General features: G+C 33.1%; 1 protein-coding gene across 2 annotated transcripts in view; it reads right to left on the bottom strand.

Moving 5' to 3' along the window:
• LOC129757511 (glutamate receptor 1) overlaps positions 1 to 27144 on the bottom strand; it is a 603301-nt gene that overhangs the window by 294567 nt on the left and 281590 nt on the right. For both annotated transcript variants that reach the window (XM_055754774.1, XM_055754775.1), the window contains exon 3: positions 25856 to 26113. In XM_055754774.1, coding sequence (XP_055610749.1) covers positions 25856 to 26113 — 258 coding nt within the window. The remainder of the gene's footprint in view (positions 1 to 25855; positions 26114 to 27144) is intronic.

Raw genomic sequence — 27144 nt, 5'->3', positions numbered from 1 at the left:
AAAATCGCAAAGTTTGGAGCTTAACAGAAATGGAACCGATTTGGGTAATATATAATTTTTATAGTTTTCAAGAAAAAAAATGTAAGGATTTTGTTTAATCGGAGATGCTTAGATACTTTAAGTATGAATATCATAAAAAAGAGTTTGATAGTTAAATTCATTTTCATTTAATAGCCCGTTTCGTATAAATGTTTCAAAACAGCCGCAAATAAGTAAATTTAAGTCGCAAAGAAGATTTTTCTGTTGAAATTTTGTGCTTTTTATTTCACAAACCTTGAGAGTATGATTGTTTCAAACTTTCCAAAACCCTATGATTTTCAAGGAAATTGATTTATTATCATGGCCTCAACTCAGTCGAAAACTGTTTGAGTATATTGTGTGAATTTTGATTAGAAATTAAGCTATGTATTCCTCATTTATTTTATTCCAAAAAACTACAATGATACCAAAAATTCCATTCCTTTTTGCTTAATATTTAATCTGAAAAGATTTTCTGAGTATTTGTTTTATACCGAAAAACCAGAATTAGTAATTTTTGATCCGAAACAAATTTCTGTCACTCATAGTTGCTTTGTTGGTATTGTAAATGAGATTCAAATTCTGTTGTATCAATTCTTTTAATGGTTATGACGCTTAGTTTGCCTGGTCAAGCCCAACAAAATATTCGTTAAAATGTTCACTAAAGATTCTATACTTTAAATTCCAACAAGCATAGAAAATAGGCCCTCAAACTCGTAACTAGACTACGCCTTTGTAGAAAGTAAGTTCTAGAGATGTACCGAATATTCGGTTGACCGAATATTCGGCGCCGAATACCGCCAAAAAACCGTTAAGCCGAATATTCGGCTCACCGAATAGTTGAGCTAGGTATTCGCTCGAATAGGCCGAATATTTAATTTTTTATATGTAAACAAGATCACATTTGTCAAATTTTTTAACTGATGTTGGAAAATTTATAAAATATCCAAAAGAAATGTTGAAAAACTTCAAAACCATCAAAAACTTATATTTTTAGGAAAACATTTTTGATGTATCCGTGTATTTTTCATTGTAGATAGCTTTTATGCTTAGATTATCGTTTATTCAAAATTTTCTAAATATAAACAGGTTTGCCCATAAACAAGATAAACAATTCTAGAAACGTTAAATCTGACCGTATAGGCCACATTCTTTTTTAGCTTTCCGGATTTCACGCAGATTTATTAAGATTTTTTGCAAAATTTAATAAAAAAAACAAATGGATCTTCAACATTTTATAAAATTTTTGGTAACGATTTTCTAAAGTAAATTTTTCGTTGGATACGATTTGAACACTGTTGTTATAATTCGATGAAAACTTTAAATTTCAAGTTATTTTATTTCTTTTTCCTCTTGTTTGTTTGAGAATAATGCCTTGTTTCTGTTAAGATTTTCTCTTTTTTTACAAGTTTTTCATAAAATCGTTCCGACCCGACCGTATGGATACGTGTCGTAGGAAGTATTGTATGCTTAAGGTAAAAGATTGTTATTCTTGGCAACTATTTTGATGACATCTAGCAAAAATTAGACATTCATCTGATTCGACGTAAAAAGTTAGTTCAAATAGCTTGGAACCTATTTTGAAATGTTTTGTCCCAGATTTCACTGGGACCCAATTACTTTTGTAATAAACGTCCAAGAAGCGACAAAGTCATCACCTAATGGTTACATTTTGGAAATCAAAAAGACCTCTTCTTAAAAAAGATCTGATTCATCTGGTGGGGAATAATCGACTTTAAAACATGAGGAGCATTCAGATGACATATATAGAGAATTTCTATTACAAATAGAAGTAGAAATGGAAGTATTTCTATTGAAAACTCAAAAGAATATTCGACCGAGTATTCGGCCGAATATTCGTTTGGCCGAATAGTTGAAAAGGTCAGTATTCGGTATTCGGCCGTTCGCCGAATACCACTATTCGGTACATCTCTAATAAGTTCATTTAACGAATTGTTTTTCGTTTCATTATTTAAAGAATCAAAGAATCTATAAATCTCTCTAAAGAAAGTAAACGACGAATCTCTGACTTCACTTCATATACATAAGTTCATTGCAATAACATGCTTCATAAATTGATGTTCGGAATTTTGGATAAGACATTCTGTTACATAAACAAAAAAGAGTTTGCAAGTTAAACGGGATTAAACGTATTAAAAAGCGAAAAAAATTCAAACGGAAATAATATTATAATTCCATCATTGTAACACTAAAATGTAAGGTACAGAAGAGAAATAAATGGTCAGTGCAAATAAATTTCTATTTCTCCATTGGAAAATGTTCCAAAATCAGTTGCACCACAAGGAAAGTTATTCTTTTTTATGTGGTAGGAGGTTTCTTTTAAAAATTTAAAAAAAACCATACACGTTCAATTGGTGCTAATTTTATTCATGTTAATGAAAAATGAGAGCACGGGTTTTTGGGTTGTGGACATTTTTACTACTTCTGTAATACTTAAATTAAATGCATCTTCTTTGAAATTTTCTAATTACTTTTATTTCATTTAGATCAAGAATGGGAGTTTGAGATGCATTTTTCCAAATAGGAACTTAAAATTAAAAGTGAATCATAAAATTAAGAATTGAAATTCGTTTGCAGGTTATCACAAAAAAAAACACTTCCTTTAAAAGTTTAAAATTTTTCTATCTAAATTATGTCTAACAGGCAATGATATACTTTAGCGAAGAAATATTTAGGAAAATGCTTTTGCCTCTCTTTGTTATACATGTCTGATTTCAATTTGTTACTTTAAAAAAAAAAGAAGTCAAAAATTGAATTTTATTAAACATCTTTAAATCCAATCGTCATTTCATCTAACTTTTTGTGTAGGATGTTTTAAAATATGTTAATCAAATATTCCATACTGATGATACCTATTTGACAAGCAGTTTTTAAAAACTTTGAAAGATACATTTACGCTCAACCTTCAAAACATGAATAATCTGAAAATTCCTATGAATTATTATTTATGCAGTGTCCGATATCCTTGGTCCATGAGTTTTTTTTTTATCTGAAATGGCTATTGGCACTTAGGTTTTAAACCAAGCACCATTCTGGAGTTTTTTTTTTAAATGATTATATGTAAGGTAGAATAGAAAAAAATAGAACTCCGTCTAAGGCGGAGTTCGGAAAACGACAACGAATCGACTTATATGATCAATATTTGCAACCGAAAAAGTACTGAAATTAAATTATTGAGCCCATGTGGTTATACAATTTTTGATTTAAAGAAAATGTAAGAAATCAATCCCCTATAGGACCACGCATGAGCCAATTTGATAATCAAATTTCATGTGGATTGCTACTTTTAACGGCTGGTTAATACTGATGTTTATTTATCAAAACCAGAGGTTCAGAAACATTTCCTACTCATTAATCAAATTCCTAATATTTAAAAATTCAGATGGATGTGCGTAGTATTTTATGAATATAAGCATAAGTTTTAAAGTTCTAAAAAGCAGGTTTGTTTCTTCTAGTTGAAGTCACTTTGAGATAGTTTAAATTTTCTAGAAAAAATAACATCAAATTCATCATCAAGTTTCTGAACTAGAGATAAAGTTTACTTAAGTGTTATTCCGTGTGTTTATTAACAGCATAGTGTATGTGCAAAGAGTTTGTTGTTCAATACTTTTAAAAAATCGAAAAATGACAGTTCAAAACAAAAATAAAGAACATGAAAAGATATTAATTGTCCAATGATTTAAAAATGTTCGTAATTGAATATTTTTTGTTTTAGAAGATTTTAAGAAGGATTCAAACTAATTTGAACTTCAACCTTTACTATAACCAACACTATCATAAAGCTTTTGAATTAGTTGAGAACATTCAGAAACTACCTATTGAGGAGAAACAAATGGAGGACTTTTGCATTGAAACAAGACATATCTTTGAAGCCATTGATTAAATTTACCGTTTTATCATCATTGTTTTTTCCTCCATTTGTCATTTGTAAGGCATTCAATAAAATCGATTTCAAATCTTGATTTACTAAATTCACGCATATATTCAATTGAATAGACAGAAGTTTTCAGTTCCTAGTGGATTCATAGAGACTTATCTAAGATACATAACGATCGGCCAGGAAGGCAGCTCAATGGTTATATAACTTTTTTTTATTCCAATCGTATCAATGGAAAATATAGATAAATTTAAAAAAAAAAACAAGAAATAAGTACATCCATGAAAACAAAGTACCTTTCATTCAGTGTTTGAAAATAAACTAACCTGCATTTACATTCTGCGATTTTTATGATATTTTTTTTTTGGAAAAAAGTAGGTAGTAAAGTTCACTTGAATCACTGTTTGGTTGTATTAAAATAAAATTGACTCAAGGATTTTTTAAAATTATTTTTTACTAAGCAAGCCTAGGCAGGGCCGTAGAAAGAACTACCATACTTTTTTTCCTATAAATTTTTTCTTTCAAAATGCATGCATAAAAAATATTTTTAAAAAAAAAGTCATACTTAGAGTCATTATTTGGAATAATGTTCATTTATATTACCGCAGCCCGTGGCATAGAGGGCAGCCTTCAAGACTTCTAAGCTAGCGGGCATTAGATCGAATCCCGGTCACGGCATACATATTCCGCTTTCAATGGGTTGGATGTTTTAGCGTTTGTCAGTTGCAAGCCATTATTTCCTCGAAAGATGTGCGCTTAAAGATAAGAAAAAGGAATCTCTTCGAAGAAACATCAAGTTTCATTGAGATCCTGTATGTATTTGTGTTCGTTTAAATTGTTATTCATTTAAAATCATTACTTTTGAAAATAAGTCCTAAAAGTGTTTAAATTTTGAAAATAAGTCCTAAAACTTGTTTGGGGTTTAAATCATATTTTATTTCATCACTTTTAATTTCGATACATTCAGATTTCAGTTTAAATTTCTGTTTTTAAAGTATCTTGAATACAATTAATGTTAAATAACAAACAAATAGAATATATTTTCAGCTGAATTTTTTTTAAGTACGAGTTAATTTTTCAACAATAAATTATCATTCATGATTTATTTCATTGTTAACACTATTTGTACCGGATGGTGCCAAATGAGATTTCTTGAACTTCAAATGACTAGAACCCTTATAATTATTGTTTTTTCTCAAATTTTTCTTCATGACTGTTTTTATTTTCAAAATGAACATTTTTATTATTATTAAAATATTTTGTTTTAAGTTTGTAGATTTCGAAAGACGGATGTGGTAGCCATTTATACCACCGGGGATCAAATGACCTCTAAAACCTTTTTCGCTAAAACTCTCTTGTTTGTCAACTAATATTTACAACATTTATATTTTTAGACATTTTTATATGCAACATAGAGTTTTCAACTTTTTTTGACAACTTTTTCAAAATCAATCATTTTAATATATGGATGATGCTGAATCAAATCAATCGAAAGATTCCTTTTAATTCAACCACGGTAAATGAAAAGTTCATATACCAGTATTTCGATAGCAACTTACTACCTTCTTCAGTTTGCATAAGAATATTAAATTCACTTGCGAGATAGAAGAAGACAGGAAATTACCTTTCCTGGATGTTTTGGTAAGGAGAGATGATGGCCTATTCCAATTCGAAGTCTACAGAAAGCCCACAAACACCATGAGGGTAATACCGAGCACCTCGAACCACTCGTTCCAGCATAAGATGGCGGCGTTCCACCACATGATCCATCGGATGAACTCCATCCCCCTATCAACTGAAGAAAGAGAAAAGGAACTTCAATATATTTTCCAAACGGCTAATAAAAATGGATACCAAAGTAGATCCATTCGAGGCATTATAAGGAAAAAAGAAAGATTGCTTCAACGGAAATCTTTCACTACTTTAACTCCTATTCAGAAGGAGTTCCAACGAAGGTCCATGGAGTTCAACAGTGTCAACGCAGTCGAATTGCGACACAAGTTGACAAAGTTTGATATTGAACTAGTGTTCACTAGCTCAAATAATCAACTGAAATCCATCTTAGGATCGACAAAAAAACCAGTGGAGCTCCTTCATAGATCTGGTGTGTACAAAATCAGTTGTTCCGACTGTGATAAGGTGTACATTGGACAAACTAAAAGGAAGTTGATTGATAGATTCGAGGAACACATGGCTATAGCTAGATCTGACTCAAAGAAGAAAATTCTTCTTTCACAGAATCCTAGATCTGCAGTAGCTTTACACATGTGTGATTCTGGTCACTCTATTGATCGAGGAAATGTCTCGCTGATCCGGTCTTTGAAAAGTAATTCGCTTAAATTGGATGTTGCTGAAAGCATTGAAATCTTCAATGAAAAATCAGTTCATCTCTTAAACGGAGACACCGGACCAGGGCACACTTGGTTGTTCAAATTCTTAGGTAAAAAGAAATACAATAATTTACCTGACAATGTCCAAAACCGGGTAGAAAATAATTTAGCACTACCAGAAAACACCCAGAATAGGGTAGGTAGACCCAAAAAACAGACAACGGCACAACTGCCGAGCATTCGGAAGTTTCTGCTACCTAGTAGTAGCTTACCTAACTCGGACAATATAAGGGAGGGAAACGATACACATTCATCAATCGAAAACGTTCACTGAAGAAGGTAGTAAGTTGCTATCGAAATACTGGTATATGAACTTTTCATTAAAAGGAATCTTTCGATTGATTTGATTCAGTTGAATCATTCAACCAAGTAGGCTCATACCACAACATAGTGAATATGGATGATTTTTTTTTGGAAATATTTTTAGTATGTTCAGAAACCAAAAACACGGCTTTATTTTGTAAAAAAAAAGAATTTGTTTATATCCAATGAAGTTGGTTTGAAAAGCGAACAAAAACAGTCGCAAGTGAGAGTGAAATCACGTCACAAAAAAGGGAAAGTTTAAATTTTTAGAGAAAACTCTGACTTTTTTTTAAAACAAAAAAATAAGATTTTCTTTGAAAATGATAAGACGATTCTAAAACTCTTAAATTTATAGAAATCGGTTGGAATCTAGCTGAATTACAACAGCGCGAATGAGTGAATTCACGTCACAAAATTCGATTTTTTTTAAATTTCATATTAAAAATATGCTTTGAAAGCTCTGAAAGTTTTACCCTCCAGATGGTCGGATTTTTACTAATCGAGCACAATTTAGTTGGTGAAACTTTAAATGAAGACATTAGTAATTTTAACATATGATCCCTCAATATGTTGCTATTCAAGTGCCAATCGAAATAAGGAAAAAGTTAGGTGCAGATACTGAAAATGTATGATTGTAAAAGTCGGAACAACAGAACATCGTTTTGAAAGTGTACATGAAATTTGAAGGCTCCAAAGAATGGTTCAGTATAACCACAGGTATAACTTTATATTCGTGACGTGAATTCAGTCAACTACCCTGTTCTGTTTGAACTGAGTGAATTCACGCCACAACTTCAAATAAACATGACTTCGTTCGTTGTTATTCAATCGAGAAGTTACGTACATCAAGTTGTGGGTAATTATTTTCTTTACAACTCATTCGAAGACACCGATATTCTATTTCCACAGAGAGAACAGGAAATCAAAGTCTATGATGATGATATCTAAAGTCCGAAATGGTTAATTCTAGCGTGAATTCACGTCACAAAAGTAATCGATCACAACAAAAACAACTTAAATTTTTAAATGACCACATTATATTCATGTTGAAGGAAAATCAATTTGCCACCGTTTGCGAATTTTTTTTTCATGTTCAGGTCAATTGGTTGACTTCTAGAATGATAACAGTGCAGAAAAGTCCGGAAAAGCCTTTTCACGTCACGGTGGAATGTGTCAATTGTGATTATTGTCTATTCATTCCTTATTAAATTTTTTATTACATTTTGTTGCTCAGGTTTTATTTCTTCACTTTTGATTCTTTTTTTCTTTGTCTTATCCATTTTTGAAGGTTATAAAGCAGTAATGTTTTTAAATGCTTAAAAACTTTTTTAACGAATCTGGCTTATATTAGACACCAATACCATAATGCTGGTAAAGTGTCAAAAATAAAACCTAAAAAAAATGTGGCTTATATTTTTCTCGTCTATTAACATAAAAAAAAAACTAATTGACATGTTTGATATATTTGAGAATTTAAACAGTTAATCGATCGTATGGAGTCCTTCCTAAAACTTTTAATTGTTTCAACCCCTTGGATTCCTCCTTAAATGAGGACCTGTCAATTTTGGTGTAAGCTGGCAACATTGAGGTTTCTCCACATCGGGTGACATAGATGCATGGCTTTTCCCTCCCAACGACGAGGAATACGACAATTCTTCTGTTCTTAGCTTTCTTGTGGCGGATGACATTCCTCCGGAAGGTCCTTTCGAAGAAGCATATTGCTACATTCCAGCAGCACATACCAGCGCACTCAAACACAAACACATTAACTTGGAAGTTAGAAGGAACATACACATTCACACCAAGCACACACACAAACACATTCTTCTTTGGCGTTGTGCCGTAAATCTTAGGGAAACATTTAGTTTCATCAAGATTTTTCATGCTTCCTTTGAGTTGCTGCTTGCTAGATACCTACTCTAAACAGTAGTAAGTCAGGGGCTGAAGAAGGAAACTCAAACTCTGAGAAGGAAAATGGAACCCGAAGAAGCAGAGTGTTTATGCATTTCACCGGTGAGTGGCAAAACCACTGCTTTCGTGCAGTTATCGTCATCGTGATGCGATGATGTTAACAGCTCATGTTGGCAGCAATAATTTTTGATGATAAATTTCTCGGGACATTAGCACTGCTTGATAGATGAGTTGATTCAATGTTGAAGACTGTAGAAAGTTGCCCCAAGAGCAAGAGTTGTCTTTTTATTTTCTATTGCAATAACTATACTTTGGAAGTCTCATTAGAATGCTCTATGATTCATACAATGAATCATCAAGAAAACATTTTATAATTGAGACTTCAATGTGAACAAACTCAAACAACAAAGCATACCGTTTCTTGAAATTTAAAAGCTTTCTCCTATAATAAGCGAGGGAACAAATCTTGCTAATGGAAAATTCACTCAACATGACAACTTCTAAGGAATCCGAAGAATGTAGCGCGTATTTGTTCACCGGAACGCATGGGCTGATCGCACGTCTTTATTTGCCCTCCATTGAGGAAAAAAAAAGTACGAAAAAGACTGAGTATGAGCAGAAAAAATATTGTACAGCCCCCTTCAGTTAAGCCTCTCCGGGAAAGCTTTCTGTCGAATGGAAAACAAACAACGAGCGCTCATCTGAGTGGAGGGCTTGTTTTTTTCTGATTTTATTATATTTGACCGGGTTTTGAAAATCTTTTTTTTTCTCTTACACAGAATTCAGGGCACGAGTGCGTTGTCGCTTGATAATAACGAGCAGCGCAGCCTTCAGAAATTGCTGGAAAGCTACACAAAACCCTGGTTCATGTTTCTGGTCCAGCTGAGCTGGGGGATTACCGTATGGAAACTTGATGCTGGTCGAGTGTTTTTCTCTGGTTCATACGAAGAAGAGAGCAAAATAACAACTTTTGTCGACGAGGGTCCTAAGCTACTAAAAAGTATTTGTTGGGATGAACTTCGGAGATTTCTTTAAAACCATGTACAGGGTGACAACAAAGTTCTCGTACTTTTTTATAAATACTTCAGCAACCTGGAACTTTTTTTTATTCAACCAAATCGTATCAATCAAACAATAGTAACATTCTTAGGAATCATGGCTATCAAATTGAATCGAAAAAACACAAGACACGCTCGAAATACCTTCTTTAGGCTTCCAAACATTTTTTCAGTAAGTGGAATAATCCTTCGACGCTGCTAGCTTAAGGTTGCCAGATTTTTTTCAGCACGTATCTATCCGGGCTGGACAAACCGACAAATTTTATGTAAAAACCTGATAAAATCCAGGCATTTCATTTCTAAACTGACGGCCAAAAATCCGGACAATGTTCGGGCAAATTTAGTCAAACCCAGAAATCACTCATCAGAAATAAAAAAAAGTAAATTGAAAAACATAATTTTTAATCAAAATGTACAGACAGATTTTAAATTTTATTTTAGGCTTCCAAAAAACCATTATTTTTTTGCAAAACTTGATCAAAGAATTTCGTTTTTGAGGCAAAAATTGAAAAAGGGACAATTTGTTTTTTTTTCTTTTATTTGCCAAATATACTGAAAAACCCCTGCAAAATCCGGGCTTTATTCAATGAAATCCGGGCAACCGGGCCGGACCGGACTCTTTCCAAATTTTGTATCAAAAATCCGGGCAATCCCGGATAAAACCGGACAATCTGGCAACCTTATGCTAGCTACTGCAATTTTTCACAATGTTTTCTTCACCAACCTAAGATTTTCACAATTGAGCCACTTAATTACCCCCATATTGCTCAAAGAAGGTCTTTCTTGAGCCAAATAAATTCCTTAAAAAGTTTTCGACTTTTACTGTAGAGAAGGTAAAACCTAGGATCCTGGAAGGATCCTTGTGCTGTTTTTTGAGCGTGACTTCAAGAGCAATATTGCTTTAAACTAAAGAGTCCTACCCAAGATTTCCCGACCATGAATTTCGGGGAATATAAAAAAATCGGGAATTCCCTAATCCCAGCAAACGTTTAAAATATCCCAGGAATTCCCGAAGCTCATAGAAAGTGTTAAATTACTAAAAATTTGCACGATTCAATTTGAAAAAAAAAGGATCAGATTGAGATAGGAAACGCATCGAATCTCTAAAACCAAACAGTTCCAATAAAGAAACGCCACGAAAAGAATCTGAATGTTCTATTTTGCAACACTCATCATTTAGAACTTCCGTTTCTTAAACTGTTGACAGTTACCAAATCAACGGCAAAGAAATGGCAAATTTGGAAACAAAAGGATAGTTATCTTAAAATTTACGAGATTTGATGAATAACCTGAAGTTTAGCTAACCTACTTCAACCGATAGTGAAAACTTTTTCTCAATTGATTCAAATATTGCAGCAAAAATCACTCAAGTTTTTCGGTTCAGTTACTTAGTTTTTGGGTCTTAGGTTTTCTAATTGCTTATTGAATTAATGAGGCATAAAACAAGTTAGTAATGTACGTATTTCCAAAATTATAATTTTTATGCCAACATAAATTTTAATTTTCAATTTGATTTAAAGAAAAACATGATAATATTGGTAATTTTAATTGATTTTTCTTTTAAAAAAAATGTAAAAAAAACTAAATTTTTCATGATTTCTTAAAAAAATTTTTTGCAATTTCCATCACAGAATTTTTGGGTAAAATCACAAAAAGTCCGAAATTTTTTTTAGCAAAAACGCCTTTTTTTGGCAATCTTAGCCAAGAACACTAGCCTGTCAAACTCACATATCTATACCTAATTAATGGAACATTCCATGTTATACTTACTATAGGAAAAACTGGCACTGATAGGGTCTAAAACGGCATTTACGGAAATTGTGCCAGCGAGCATCGTCGGAGCAACTGACTGAAGAAATGTATTGAGGTCGTGGGAGGAAATTTTGATACAATCTCGAAATTTGTTTCATTTGATGTTGTTGCCAAGGATCCATAGAATGTTGTATGCCATTCAGGTTTTTCGTTTTGATTAATTACTAAGTTTAACAAAGATATGGATGATCAGGATTTCCACTTTTGAACCTACATGTGTAGCCGGTAAAGGTGAGCGCAGTTCTCTCTTGGCAGAATTTGGTTCTCGTTTCTCAGTGTGATTAAGAATTTTCGAACATTTCTATTGAACAGTAATTCCACACAACTGCAGAGGATGTTGTATAGAATCAATCTTAAAAATGATATAAAAGATATTTACAAAAACTTTAGAACGAATGAATACCAAAATAATCATATAAACCAATATATTTTGTCAATATATTTTCAAAATTTCAGTTTTAAATGACGATACAAATTAATCGCGTTAACTCAAATGATACGTTGGTTTTTTCGCATAAACTTAATATTGAACTCAATTAATACGCATTGCGCATTGTGGCAAATCAGCACTATTTTTAAAATCAAATTTAAAACTTGGTTTCAATTATTTCAAATTATACTTCGAAGTTATCGACGTTTTTCGGTTTACTCACCGAAAAACGTCGATAACTTCGAAGTATAAACAATCGCGATGATAAAACCAAAAATCCAATTATTTCAAATTAGTAACGGCGGTAAGAAAACTTTGTGTGCGACATCAGAATTGGAATACAAAATTGCTTATTGTTCTTTTTTTCCACGAATTCCAATTTTAATTGACTTTTTTTCTTCAAATGAAGATTATCAACAAAGATGCATAGTTGGAATAATATACATAAAAAAGTTAGGCTCCTCAAATCCTAAATATATTAACAATTTCAAGAAATTGTTAAAAAAAAAGAAGTTAAAAATAAGCCAAAAAACGAACGAATCGGAAATCAGACTTCGAACTATGACAGGCTTTTCAAATTGATCATTGTTCTATGAAAACACACATATTGTGTTGGATCGTTTGTTTGAAACGTAATTGGTGATGATGAAATCAGAGCCGTCGAAATATTTTTGACTCGGTTGAAACGAGTTTTCCAACCAAGGTCTGAATTAGTGCAAAGACGGGTGGTCCATTGCACAAAAAAAAGTTCAGACGGTAGGTCTGCAAAAACAATCGTCAAAACATTAACTTTGCACAATCTGACCGTAAGCTAAGGATTCCCCCGGAGTGATGCAAACTCGCTATAAGTTTATAGCAAAAAAGTCCCATAAATAATGCAAACATTTATTGTAAATAAGAAAGAATTTCGTTGAATCGAGAGAACCATCATGAAAAGTGTTCTGAAGGCTTTTCTGATGAATTTTCGTTGGATCGGGAGGACCAATCAGAAAAATGGTCTGAAGATTCACTTTACTAATTTTCGTTGGATCGAGAGGACCAACGTGACGAGTGTTCTAAAGGGTCATTTAATAATTTTCATTTGATCAGGAGGAAAAACGTGAAAAGTTTTCTGAAGGTTCACTAAATGGAATTCGTTGGATCGTGAGGACCAATATGAAGAGTTTTCTGAAGGGTCACTAAATTAATTTTCGTTGGATCGGGAGGGCAAAAAAAGTAATCTTTACTTTATAAATTTCGTTTAATCGGGAGGACCAACATGAAGAGTGTTCTGAAAGCTGACTTTGTACATTTTCGTAGGATCGGGAGAACCAATATGAAGAGTTTTCTGATGTTTAGCGTTATGAATTTCATTGCATCATGAAGACCAGCATGCGTCACTTAATAAGTTTTCGTTGGATCAGGTGAATCAACGAGAAAAGTGTTTTAAGGTTTACTTTATGAATTTCGTTGGATCGTGAGGACCAATATGAAGAGTGTTCTGAAGGGTTACTCAATTAATACTAGTAGATTGGGAGGACCAATACAATTTGTTTTCTGGAGGATAGCGTTATGGATTTCTTTGGATCGTGAGGACCAACATGAAGAGCTTTCAATAAGTTTTCGTTGAACCGGGACAACCATCATGAAGAGTGTTCTGAAGGCTTTTTTTTATAAATATTCGTTGGATCGAGAGGACCGACAAGAAAAGTGTACTGAAGGTTCACTTTCTGAATTTCATTGGATCGGGAGGACCAACATGAAGAGTTTTTTGAAGGTTCACTCTGTGAACTTCGTTAGATCGGGAGGACCAACGTGACTGGTGTTCTAAAGCATCACTTAAATAGTTTTCCTTGGATCGGAAGGACCAACAAGAAAAATGTTCTGAAGTTTAACTTTATGGATTTCGTTGGATCAGGAGGAACAACATGGAAAGTGTTCTGAAGGGTCACTAAATTAATTTTCGTTGGATCGGGAGGACCAACACAAAAGTGTTTTGAAGGTCCCCTTTATCAATTTCGTTGGATCGGGAGGACCAACATGACGAGTGTTCTGAAAGTTAACTTTTTTATTTCGGTAGGATCGGAATAACCGTCATGAAGAGTGCTCTGAAGGTTCACTTTATGATTTTTTTCGGATAAGAAGAACCAACATGAAAAGTGTTCTGAAGGTTGAATTTATTAATTTTTGTTGAATTGGGAGGACAAACGACGAGTGTTCTCGGAATCAACATGAAGATTGTTCTGAAAAGTCACTTAATGAATTTCGTTGGATCGGGAGGACCAACATTACGACTGCATGACTGCTCTGAAGGTTCATTTTATGAACTTTGTTGGATCGGGAAGACCAACATAAAAAGTGTTCTGAAAGTACAAATTTAAATTCCCGGTGGAACCAACTGTCTAGAACTGGATGTTCAATAGTTTTTAACAAGTGTCGTAGTAAGTAATACATTCATCCGATACGACGGAGGAAGATGACCGAAAGATCCATAGATTGATGTACATATGTACATGGAAGTGATTTTTTTTTGGATCAGAGGAGATTTGGGTTCAAACATTCTATTCATGAAAAACTGGGTGATCATTGCCTCTATTCGACTATTTTTGTATTGTCTTTACGACTTTCAGCCATGGTCGATGTGCTCTCTGAGCAGTTAGTTTGAGTGCCAAATGTTATGAGTTGGAGTTCGTAGATATTATCTTTTACTGAATATGTTCTACAGCTCGATGTAAACTCGTGATGATTTAATTTAAATTTTAAAGTTTGTGAGTTGAGTTTAACGAGATAAAAAAAGTGCTGCGATGATTGCAATGCGAAATTTTGAATATTATTGACATCTTTGTTGAAAAGACGTATCGAATACTAGAAAACGACGATGTGGGAATATTTATTCCGTTTTTAAGCCCAGAAGTAAACCTGTTGGCTTAGATAAATATTTATAAGTGGGAAGAATTTCATGAGGCTTTTAAGCAGAAAGAAGGCTTCTGCTTTATTTTTAGTGTAGAGTGAAGATGTTTAACCGATAATGGTGAGCGCAACTCTCCCTCGGGCCATACGCTCTTTCGAGTCTGTGATATGCGTATATCGTTGTCAACTAACGTTTTTTAGCGAAAGTTAGTGGTAAACAAAAATGAAGCTAAGATTCAAAAAAAAGAGCTATATTTCTGCTTAAAGCTTTGGGTGGACCCCCACACCCGAAATATCACCAAAACCTTACAAAAAAGTATACACCAGCATGGTCAGTAAATAAGCAAGGCTAATAACGGTGATTTTAACTAATGGTTAATTTTTTGTTTCGTTTTTATCAAATAAAACACAAAGTGGATTTTTAATATCATACCCGTAAAGTTTCGATTATAGTCGTTTTAACATCTTTATGTCATTCGCGACTTATATCAACGATGAAGTTGGCGGACAAGTCATTGAAAAATTTATCCGGTACAACTGTTATCGATGTTTACTCTTGGGCTCGAACTCACGGACATCTGCTCAGGGAGCAACTGACTTGCCAACTGAACTATATCACAAGCCAAAATTCAGTAAACTGATTGCTACTGAGTTAAGAAAAAAGATAAAAAATTTATTTTAAAATGATCATGAAGTTACAAGCTTTCCAACAAACTCATAGAAATTTTAATAGATTTTGAGAAACTGAAAATATTGGTATTTTAAGAATAAAATGATGGGTTGATTTATATTTTTGCCGGTCACTGGAGATCTAGATTAACAAACTTATCGTAAATTGTATTTTGATTCTAAACTACATAGATCAAGGAACTTATCCTGATTTTGAATCCAGATACTTATCCTGTTTTTGGTCAGTAGCTCGGGAGTAAACTCGAATTTTACGAATTGTAACCTGTAACCTGTAATTATAACATAGGGGTATACTAAGAATTTCTTAAAGATTTTTTATTTTAATCGCAGTTGTTTTGATGTCATGTAATTTTCGCAGGGGAATGGTGAGCTAAGCATATTCTGCAAAGTTAAATTTTCTAGCTGGTTTAGCTGTATTATGTTTGTAATAAAATCCCGTGCAATAACCGTTGGAAAATCAAATATTTGACCGACAAGAACTCAATTCTACTTTATAAATTATTGCATAACAATTTGCTTCTTGAACAAAATGAAGTTTCGAAAGACTATCAGCTGACAAGCACAGAGCAATACGGCATAAGAAAATCAAAAAGTATTAACAAGGAGTTATCATTATTGACGATTGTTGGTGGAACTTGCAATCGCTAGTTTTGAGTGTAGTCTTTTAACCTTGTGGCCTAATTGAGATAGCAAATAAAGATTTACTCTATTCCTCTACTGAAATTTGTGTTAAATATTTATTTTACCGAAGTCAACTTAAATCCACGGAAGCACCTGATTTTTTTTAAAATTTCCATGTAAATTTCAATATTAATTTTAACTCCAGCTTTTATAAATAAAGAAGTCATCTTTAATCTATTTAAGACAACCGCTCCAAATACCATGACTCCGGTTGATACTTGGTAGTAAACTTAAATTTCTCATTCTCTGGAACATCCTTAGCCTTCACATAACAATCCGTACGTGAATTGGACACCGGATCAACCGAAAAAAGTTGTTTGCCTGAGAAAACTACGATAAGCTGCTTCTTGTTCAACTTAGATAGCAATTGCTTCAAGCTCACAAGTCGCAATGTTTTGATTCGTTCTGTTATCAAATGGCGCTTTGATGATGCATTCTGAATATCTTTGACCAATCCTTGTATGGAAGAATTCGAGATATTCGTTTCCTTAGGCAGCCTCTGGATTGATCTTACTGGATTCCGCTTCACCTTCGTCTTGGTAAATTTTATCTTTTTTGTAGAGCGGGCAGACTGAGAATTTTCACTTCCCGGTTTCCGTGGACATGTTCGCAATTTGCTTGGGAGGTTTTTGGGCGAGAACTCAAACTGGTCACTATCTCCTTTGTGTCAATCTTGTCGATATAGCGTATACTAAATTACTTTCATTGTAAAAGTTAATTGACAGATGAAGATAAGAGCGAATGCACACACCAAAAAAATCTTCATAAATCATCAGAGAGACTGCAATAATGTTTCGCATTTGTTTATGAATCATGATATCAATAATCTCTGGAGCCACTTGGAAATTCTGCGCTCTTTTTCTGGGTAGTCAAAAGCAGCACATCAACCGATTACAAGTGGTTGTTCTAATTCATTAGAAAATTTTACTAACCAAGAATATGAACGTAAGAAAAATACAAACTTAATATTGCAAAAGAAGGCTCCAGAGAGTGAAGTTACTACTTGTATCGAAATTTCAAGACCGAGTAAATATTTTAATTTTGTGCACCCAATTTGAGGTAAATCTATTTTTAGCTTCTGAGTATGTACTGAATGCATTTAAATTCACTTTTCATGGTACAAGTGGCATTTCTGATAACCGTTTAAAAAGCGGTTCTTGTAGAATCGTTTAATTTCGATTGAATGATGACTGCCCAATTATCGGATTACCCCTAATTTGCAATTATTTTTTCCACTGAGTGTGGTCAAAATTTGTTGAAAAATGGGTCTGGGTACCCATATAGCACTTTGCAACAGGAACATTTTTGATCCAAAAAACTTGTCCAAAAATGGTTTAAAAATTTAACAATTCCAATGGCAATGAATGAAACATGAATGCCATCCATTGACACGGTTTTGGATGAAGTGCCATAACGCCTCGCTTGAGCTAGCCCGTCGTTGTTGGTTTAGTTTACAACAGAGTAGAATGTTTGTCACAAACATCCCACTCCCTCAGCTTTCGGTTTCTTCTCACTTTGGCTTGTAGAAAGTTTTTGGGAATGAGAGAAAAATTCATAAATCCTTCCCCACCGCCAAACAAAAATGGAAGCCCGTACCGGTTTTGGCTACGCGAATGTGGTTCGGTGGCAGCGAAAAGTCAAACCGGCAGCCTGAATTTGTCGGAACAAACAGACACAAAAACATTCGCATTCATTCGTTGACGGCTGAAAACACACAGACTTACAAAAACACGCATACACCAATATACAAATAGAGCGTCGCAGTGCCGGAAAACCCGGAAAAGCTAAGCGTGAATTTCGCTCCTTCTCTGCAAAGAGTTCTGGGACAGAGGCGCGCTTTCAGTTTTCCGAGCGCTGATGCTGATGTGATGGATTACTCAGGCGAGAATTTAATTTAATATTTTATCACCCGACGGTTTTTCCATTGGGCTAGGAGCCGCCTGCCGATTTTAGTGGCAAAAGTCCTATGTATACCTTTGGTGTGGGTGCGCTCGAGCTGATACGCGGCTGCTGCTTTCCATGTGTAAATACGTACGCACCCGGATGGAGAAAACATGTTGCCAGCATTCTGTCAGGCCGTGGGAATACCGCAATCTACCGGAAGCGTCACCGAGGATTTTAGCGAATGGGAGGCCGCGAATGAGATAACAAACATTTTTTGTTCTGCTTAAGAAATTATTCAGTTCGGGGAAATTGTCATTCCCTCATAAATGATGGATGGGATTCAGTGCGTCTGACGACATCAGAAAGTTTTGTTTAAAATATATTTTTCAATTTTCATTAGATGACGTAAACCCTCAACATATCTCTGCACTGCTGCCGCTTTACAACTTGGCTTGGCTGGGCACGCGGCAAAAGTTTATTGGAGCAATACTGTCTAAACAACATTATTCGCCGATATGATCGATTATCCAGCTTGCGATAGTTTTTCGCTGAATAAGTGAAATCAGCGCAACAGTTTGTCCAAGATAACCAATTTGATGCATTCGAGAACATAAACTTCATTTATTTATTCAATAGTATGCATGCGTTCGATAAAACAGTTGAGCGGAATTCTAGAGAAATGTTTAGATTTTTGCAAAAAATGCAAGGATTGGAAGCTTTGATCATCTGGAACAACATCAAGAGCAACATATTACACAAAAGTGTATCCCTGAACCTAAATTGATTGAAATATTTTATAGATACTTTCTCTGAATTTTTCCATTCTTCAGAAAAGGAATAAAACATCGTTCAAATGTTTCAATGTCAACCAAGAAAAGCTAAAAAAAAATGATTGAAATGTTAAATTTCAAAACTTAAACTTAATAATGCATCTAAAAAATGAATAAGTGATATAAATTTAAAATGAGTAAAATTCTTCAAAAACTTTCATGAACTCAAAAAATGACAAAAATGACAAAAATGACAAAAATGACAAAAATGACAAAAATGACAAAAATGACAAAAATGACAAAAATGACAAAAATGACAAAAATGACAAAAATGACAAAAATGACAAAAATGACAAAAATGACAAAAATGACAAAAATGACAAAAATGACAAAAATGACAAAAATGACAAAAATGACAAAAATGACAAAAATGACAAAAATGACAAAAATGACAAAAATGACAAAAATGACAAAAATGACAAAAATGACAAAAATGACAAAAATGACAAAAATGACAAAAATGACAAAAATGACAAAAATGACAAAAATGACAAAAATGACAAAAATGACAAAAATGACAAAAATGACAAAAATGACAATAATGACAAAAATGACAAAAATGACAAAAATGACAAAAATGACAAAAATGACAAAAATGACAAAAATGACAAAAATGACAAAAATGACAAAAATGACAAAAATGACAAAAATGACAAAAATGACAAAAATGACAAAAATGACAAAAATGACAAAAATGACAAAAATGACAAAAATGACAAAAATGACAAAAATGACAAAAATGACAAAAATGACAAAAATGACAAAAATGATTAAAATGACAAAAATGACAAAAATGAAAAAAATGACAAAAATGACAAAAATGACAAAAATGACAAAAATGACAAAAATGACAAAAATGACAAAAATGAAGAAAATGACAAAAATAACAAAAATGACAAAAATGACAAAAATGACAAAAATGACAAAAATGACAAAAATGACAGAAATGACAGAAATGACAAAAATGACAAAAATGACAAAAATGACAAAAATGACAAAAATGACAAAAATGACAAAAATGACAAAAATGACAAAAATGACAAAAATGACAAAAATGACAAAAATGACAAAAATGACAAAAATGACAAAAATGACAAAAATGACAAAAATGACAAAAATGACAAAAATGACAAAAATGACAAAAATTACAAAAATGACAAAAATGACAAAAATGACAAAAATGACAAAAATGACAAAAATGACAAAAATGACAAAAATGACAAAAATGACAAAAATGACAAAAATGACAAAAATGACAAAAATGACAAAAATGACAAAAATGACAAAAATGACAAAAATGACAAAAATGACAAAAATGACAAAAATGACGAAAATGACAAAAATGACAAAAATAACAAAAATAACAAAAATAACAAAAATAACAAAAATAACAAAAATGACAAAAATGACAAAAATGACAAAAATGACAAAAATGACAAAAATGACAAAAATGACAAAAATGACAAAAATGACAAAAATGACAAAAATGACAAAAATGACAAAAATGACAAAAATGACAAAAATGACAAAAATGACAAAAATGACAAAAATGACAAAAATGACAAACATGACAAAAATCATAAAAATTACAAAAATTACAAAAATTACAAAAATTACAAAAATGACAGCTATCAAAACTGACAAAAATACAAAAATGCAAAAATGGTAAAATTTACATAAATTACAAAGATTACGAAAATTACAAAAATTACAAAAATCTAAAATATTTTTTGCAGGGGTGTATGCATTTAGGGTATGCGATTTTGACGTTAGTAATCATGGAATTTGTCCATGAGTTTTTTAAGGGACGAATAATTGATTCTGGGTATCAAATTGAGGATTAGGGATCGTTCAAATGGGTTGTTAATATAAACTTTTCAATGTTTTTGCGATATTAACGCTAAATTACATTGGATTGTGAAAGAAATTTGCACATGGGACCTAAATGCGACGGGTTATTAATTTTGTGAGTAAAATTTCAAGTCAGTGGTCGGCGATAAGAGTCGTCCATAGCAACTGTTTAATGTTTTTGCTATTTCGACGTAATTATACGTTGGATTAAAGTGAAAATTTTTACAGAGGAGCTTTGAGGAACGTTCTAATGGATAAAATTGTGGGTCAGGGATAAGCAAAAGGGGTCGTCCGTATTATTTGCTGACTGTTTTTGGGATATTGTCTTGATTATGCTAGAATTTTAATTAAAATTTGCGCAAGTGAGTTTAACAGCACAGATAATTGATTTCAGGTGGCATATTTTGACAAGGAAAGGGGTTTTCCATGATAATTTTTCCATGTTTTTGCAGTAATTACGTATGAAGCAAAAATTCAATCACGAGAGATTTACAGAACGAGAAATCGATTCCTAATTTCGATCTATGGCTGATTTCAAATTTTGTATCAAACGACAGAAAAAGGGGTCTGTTGGGAGCACTGGCAAGTGTAACGCATTACGAAGCCCTGGCGAGATTGACCAGCTGCGGAGAGGTGACAAGAACTCGTAATTTAAATAACGAATGGAAGTGAGAAGGAGAAGAAAATCGTGTAAAGCGAACCACCACGCGAAATTGTTCAAAGTTTAGGCTTCGAATACCATTCCACATAGTATAATTTAAAGTTACTCCAGTAATTATATTTTTCACGCTAGATAGTGGATTAAAGTGAAAAAGATTAGATTACTGGATGTGAGTTGCTGATTGAAAGGATGTAATTCTTCTTTGAAACTAAAGTTTACTTGTTCCTCAGGTAAAGCCAGTCCCAGTAAATCAACATCCCATGCAGGCAGATATAATCAACAATCAGTTTCCATACATCACGTGAGTTATCAACTCTAAATTAATTCTTACGCAGTCCTGTAATCATATATTACTGAATTAATTAGGCACTGTAATATTAGAACGACATAAATTGCACTCCGCATTGTTATTCAGACCCAAGTTGAGTAATTCTATAAATCGGTGGTGATAGACCAAATGTAAGTTACATTTTCTTTAAATTTGAAAACAGGCTAAAGAAAACTATAATTTTAGCTTTAAGCTGCTATCATCAAAACGCTGCTCTAAGGATTTATTTCTCCCAATAGGGCCGTTCATATAAATTTTTTTGTATGTTTAAGAAATAATTTCATTATTATACATCCAAACAAGACGAAAGTTTGTTCACGGGTGTTTCACGGTCAATCGATATCTTATTTTTAATTTCAGTTTAGAAGACAGATAGAAAGCTTATAAATACTGTTAAATACTTTCAGAAATTTTGTTGTGAAAATGCGTCCCAATTACTATTCAAATTCAAACTCCTTAATTTAAAGCTAACAGCGAATCGAAGTTCGTACAGGATCATCTAGCATCAATCATACAAATGTGTGTGGGCTTGTGATATAGCTCAGTTGGCAAGTCTGTTGTCTCCTGAGCCGATGTCCGCGAGTTCGAGCCCAAGAGTAAACATCGAACACAGTTGTACCGGATAAGTTTTTCAATAACGATCCGCCAATTGCAACGTTGATAAAGTCGCGAATGCCATAAAGATGGTAAAACGACTATAATCGAAACAAAAAAAAATACAAATGAGTGAAGTGGTTTTTGAAGATTATTGAAGTAGGGAAATAAATAATAAAGTTTGAATTTTTATTTTATAAATATATTTAAATGAATATGCCCAGATAGTAATTTAAAATTTCCTTGTTTTTCTTTTTTATAGGAATTCAACCCATTAAGATCATTCTTCCTTGATTTGAAATTTTCGTGCTTCCAAAAAGAGAGCAATTAAACGTCAAATTGGGATTTTAGAATCAAAGTGAAATTATATTCGGCTGTGTAAGGTTTGACTAAGAAAAGATGGACTTTTCTAGCGGATTCGACAATGGCGCGGTTGAGGCTCCTCTCCCAGGTGAGCTAATAAGAGAATTTATGAAAACAGGTAATGGAGTTCTAAATGCAGTTAGATAGAAATTGGAAAACTCTGATACAAAGGCAGATTTATGAAAACATCAATAATGGTGGCATTGAAAAGTGACTGTCAGAAGAAATAAAATATAAATAAATGTAAAACGAAGAAGTGAGACAATAAAAAGACATTGTTTCGATTGTCTGCAATATCGAGCGATATTTTGATGACAAAGCTCTGACGCAAGGGCAGAGCTTCCAAGTGAAAAAGTTCTAAAACAAGGGCGGAGTTCTGATGTAAGGACGTAAAGCCAGAGCGCAGTTCAAATTCAAGAGCAGCGCACCAACTTATGGGCTCAGCTTTGATGCAAGGGCTTCAATGCAAGGGTAGAAAGCTTGATTAAATAAGCCTAAGTCAATTCATTGACTCAGCAATGCATCTGAATTGAAAAGAGCTATGAAATAATTTGTATTAAAATAACTTTAATTTTCCCAAAAAAACACTTTTAAACATGATTCATGTTTGAAATTTTTAGGTCAGAAAAAAGTTTTTTGAAGAAGAATAGTCTAAAACTAAAAGAAAAAAGTTGCAGATCCTTTTGTTTAATTTTTAATTTCTCATATATACCCATACAAAATAGATTGGAAAATACAAACCAAAAGGTCTATAACTTTTTTCGATGAGATCAATACTACTTGTTGTCTTGTGAAAAGTTATTCCTTAACTTAATTTTTTTATTTAAATAAGGGTTTAAGATGTTAACATCGTTGCCAGAAATAATTATTATTTTATCAATGGAAATTGTTCATTTTATTCAGAATTTTATAATTTCAAGGTGTTTGAGGGCGCTTCCGAGTTGTCCTTTCAAAGTGAAAATTCTCAAAGATTGATATCTTGATAAAAAAATATTGATATTTACTGGCGGGAGCAGTAAAATTATTGCTTTAAAAATACCTAATAGCTTGAGGGGATTCTTATTAGCATCTTATAAATGTTAAACAACCGACTGACAAAAACATTCTTCTAAGGCGCATAAATTTGCAGCTATTGTTTGTAAAATATGCATTAAGGTGTGTTGTATGGAATTTTTCCACATTTCAAAACGCATGTAGTCCAGAAATTATTTGGTCAAAAAAAAGCGACAGAGGTTTTTTAAATTAAAACTAGGTACTCAAGTTTTCATTTAAAATTTGTTTGAAAAAACGCAAAAAGAATGTCATTTGTTAAAGTTCTTCTTTAATATGTTGATCTTGAGGTATACACATGAAATTTCAATATATGGAGCATTCCTGAAAATTCTCTGGCTTCAACTTTGCCTAAGACATCACTTACATGTTTATTAAAAACTGATGAAATAAAGCGATTTTAAATGAACAATATAAAATTACCAAACTGACCTTGACATAGCTAAGAAATCGGGTTTCAGACAAGAGTTACTCCTTTAAAAAAAACCTATGAATTTGTTCGATCAAAACAACATCCGCGTTTGGAAATGTCCAAACTTATATCAAATTGTTTTTTGTACAATTCATTCCGAGTTTATTTATTTGCTCCCAATTAAAATAAGAAAAAAAAACAGTTTAACGTTGTTTAGATTTTATTTCTATAATTTCTATAATTCTATAATTTCTATAAATCTCTTGATACCCTTATTTATTTCATCAGTATATTTCAAGCTTGCCAGACTGCCCGGATATTTAATACCGAATTTGTGAAAAGTCCAGTCTGGCCCGGTCGCTCGGATTTCGTTGGAAAAAGCCCGGATTTTTCCCAGATTCATTAATCTTATTTGCCAAATCAAACGAAAAAGAAACAAATAAGTAAATAAGTTTTTTAAGTAAATTTAAAAAAAAATCTTGAATGGTTTTATGAAAACCAAAAAGCGATAAAAAAATCTGCTGATATGTTTTGATGAAAACAATTTTTTAGTTTTAATTCTTAATCTTTGTTAAGTAATTCCTGGGATTTATTCTAATTTGCCCGGATACTACCCGGTTTTTGATCGACAATTTTGAAAAAACGGATTTCGTACTGGAAAAATTCTGCAAACCGTAGTATATGTCAAGACTTTAGATTAGGCTTGTCAGATTGTTTAGTTTTATCAGGACCTTTCCGAGTATCTTAAATTAAAATTTAGAAATGTTGCATTCCGGCCCATCGAGCCAAAAATCTAAAAAAATGCCAAATTTTGGAAAGATCGTATTGACAATATATGCAAAACCAAACAAAATACTGGAGGTGAGTTATTATGTTTTTTTTTAGTTTTTCGTCAAACGGCAATCTGGCATGCTTACTCTAGATTAAGGTTAAGGTTAAGGTAAGTTTATCAGGTTTTGCCCGTATATTTAATACAAAATTTAGGAACAATTCGACACGGCAAACTTGCCCAGATTTCATCGAAAAATCCCCGGATTGTGTAAAGATTTATTCATTTTGTTTGGCAAATCGATCCTTGTGTTGGAATTTTTTTTTTATTATGACTCCGAAACTCCAAATTTTATGAACAAGTTTTGCAAAACAATTCATTTCTTCATTTTTAAAGAGCAATTTTAGGTTTTGACAGAATTTTCCTGGATATTGCCTGGATTTATGGTCGTCAATTTCCAAATCCAAATCCTGGATTTTGCCAGGTTTTGTCTGTCCTGAATACGTGCTGGACGGAAAATGTTGCAGTGATGCTCAATTCTATTCATGAATGTAAAAATGCCCTGTTTTAAACGTAAACTATTTTCTCGCTACTCTTAACGATTTGACAAATTTTGGTAAATTTGTACATAGATAAAAAGATTTCCATCCTGCTCCATATATTGGAATTTCATATACATCGCTTGTGAATAAAATAGAATTAGAGTATATACCTACTTAGAACTAGAACGAAGAACAAGATAAAAAGACCAATGAATTAAACGCCTTGAAATGAATATTCAAAAACCTTGGGTTTCCTCTTATTTTTGGAAGTGTTTTTGATCACTTCAAAAGAAAGAAGAAAATTTATAAAACTTGCTACCTTATTTTTGGTCAATGACAAAATGTTCAAGGAATTTGTTATTTTCTGATTTAAATATTGAGATACAATACACCATAACAGGAAAACGTCAAACCAAATTCTCTTATCAACCTTATAAAACTTCTGAAATCCTCCGCACCCTGATTGCCACTTAAGTGTCCCTCCTACTTACCATCGTGCGAGTCGTACATGTAGATGATCCGATCCCAGCCATAGTAGCGCACTGTGTCGATGATGGCCTGGTAGTAGTCGGGTCGCATGCTGATGGCGAAATCCAGAAATCCGGACGACGGCGCCAGAACCTTCTCCGGGAACCAGGGCGTCACGAATGGCATCTGGAAGGTGTTGCTGTAGGAGTGCAGCGTGTCGAAGGAATCGGGCGAAACGGCCCCGAGCATGGCAAAGACGCCCCGGGAAAACTGGTTACAAACTGCGTGGGCGTGAGAAAGAGAGTGGGAGAGAGAATGAGACAGAGACAGTGAGAAACAATGAATGGAACGGGTAAGTTAAGAATTGTTTAATCAGATTAGATATGGCATGACAAATTTCAGAGCCATACAAGATGCCGGGCAGGAGAATCGAGAGGCGCGATGCTGTGAAGAGGAGATGACAGTTTTCCTCTTCTCGTCGCAGTTCTGGTGCGGTGGCGTTGTAGTTGACAAATTAAATTATCTTCAAGACGGAAGAAATGAACATGCCAGCTTCCGTATTGCTTGAGAGAGCTTGGTGGCTAAACTGAAGACAGCACGCGATTTTACTAAACACAATCCGGACGAAGGATTCCATTGGTTGGCAACGGAATTTCGAGTAATTGGTTGTGGGAAGGTTTTGTTCAAAGGCGATGAAATTGCAAGTCAGGTTATTCTGTTGAAGATGGCATTTCTGAAAACATAGGTATTATCACATACTCGGTTAAGAAAAAAAAAATTCTTGTAGTAATTGTCAAAATTGTCAAAATTGTCAAAATTGTCAAAATTGTCAAAATTGTCAAAATTGTCAAAATTGTCAAAATTGTCAAAATTGTCAAAATTGTCAAAATTGTCAAAATTGTCAAAATTGTCAAAATTGTCAAAATTGTCAAAATTGTCAAAATTGTCAAAATTGTCAAAATTGTCAAAATTTCCAAAATTGTCAAAATTGTCAAAATTTTCAAAATTTTCAAAATTGTCGAAATTGTAAAAATTGTTAAAAATGTCAAAATTGTCAAAAATGTCAAAATTGTCAAAATCGTGTTTTGTTCATCATGTTTTTTTCAATTCGATGTTTCAGAGAAAAAAAATTATAATAACGATGCCCAAAATTGTAAGCATCATCAAAACAAATCTTTCTTTTTTCTCTCTCTGGAGCCACGCTTCCAAAATCAATTGCAACTTGGCTTCTTCCCCCCAGAACGGAGGCGACATTAAAATTCCACAACGTGACGTGACGGCAGCCGGAAATGAACCTTGCCGATCGCAGAAA

Source organism: Uranotaenia lowii, chromosome 3 (assembly GCF_029784155.1).
Source record: "Uranotaenia lowii strain MFRU-FL chromosome 3, ASM2978415v1, whole genome shotgun sequence".
NCBI classification, from domain to species: Eukaryota; Metazoa; Arthropoda; class Insecta; order Diptera; family Culicidae; genus Uranotaenia; species Uranotaenia lowii.
Note: the sequence above shows the minus strand (reverse complement) of the source record. Positions and strands in the feature narration are given on the sequence as shown.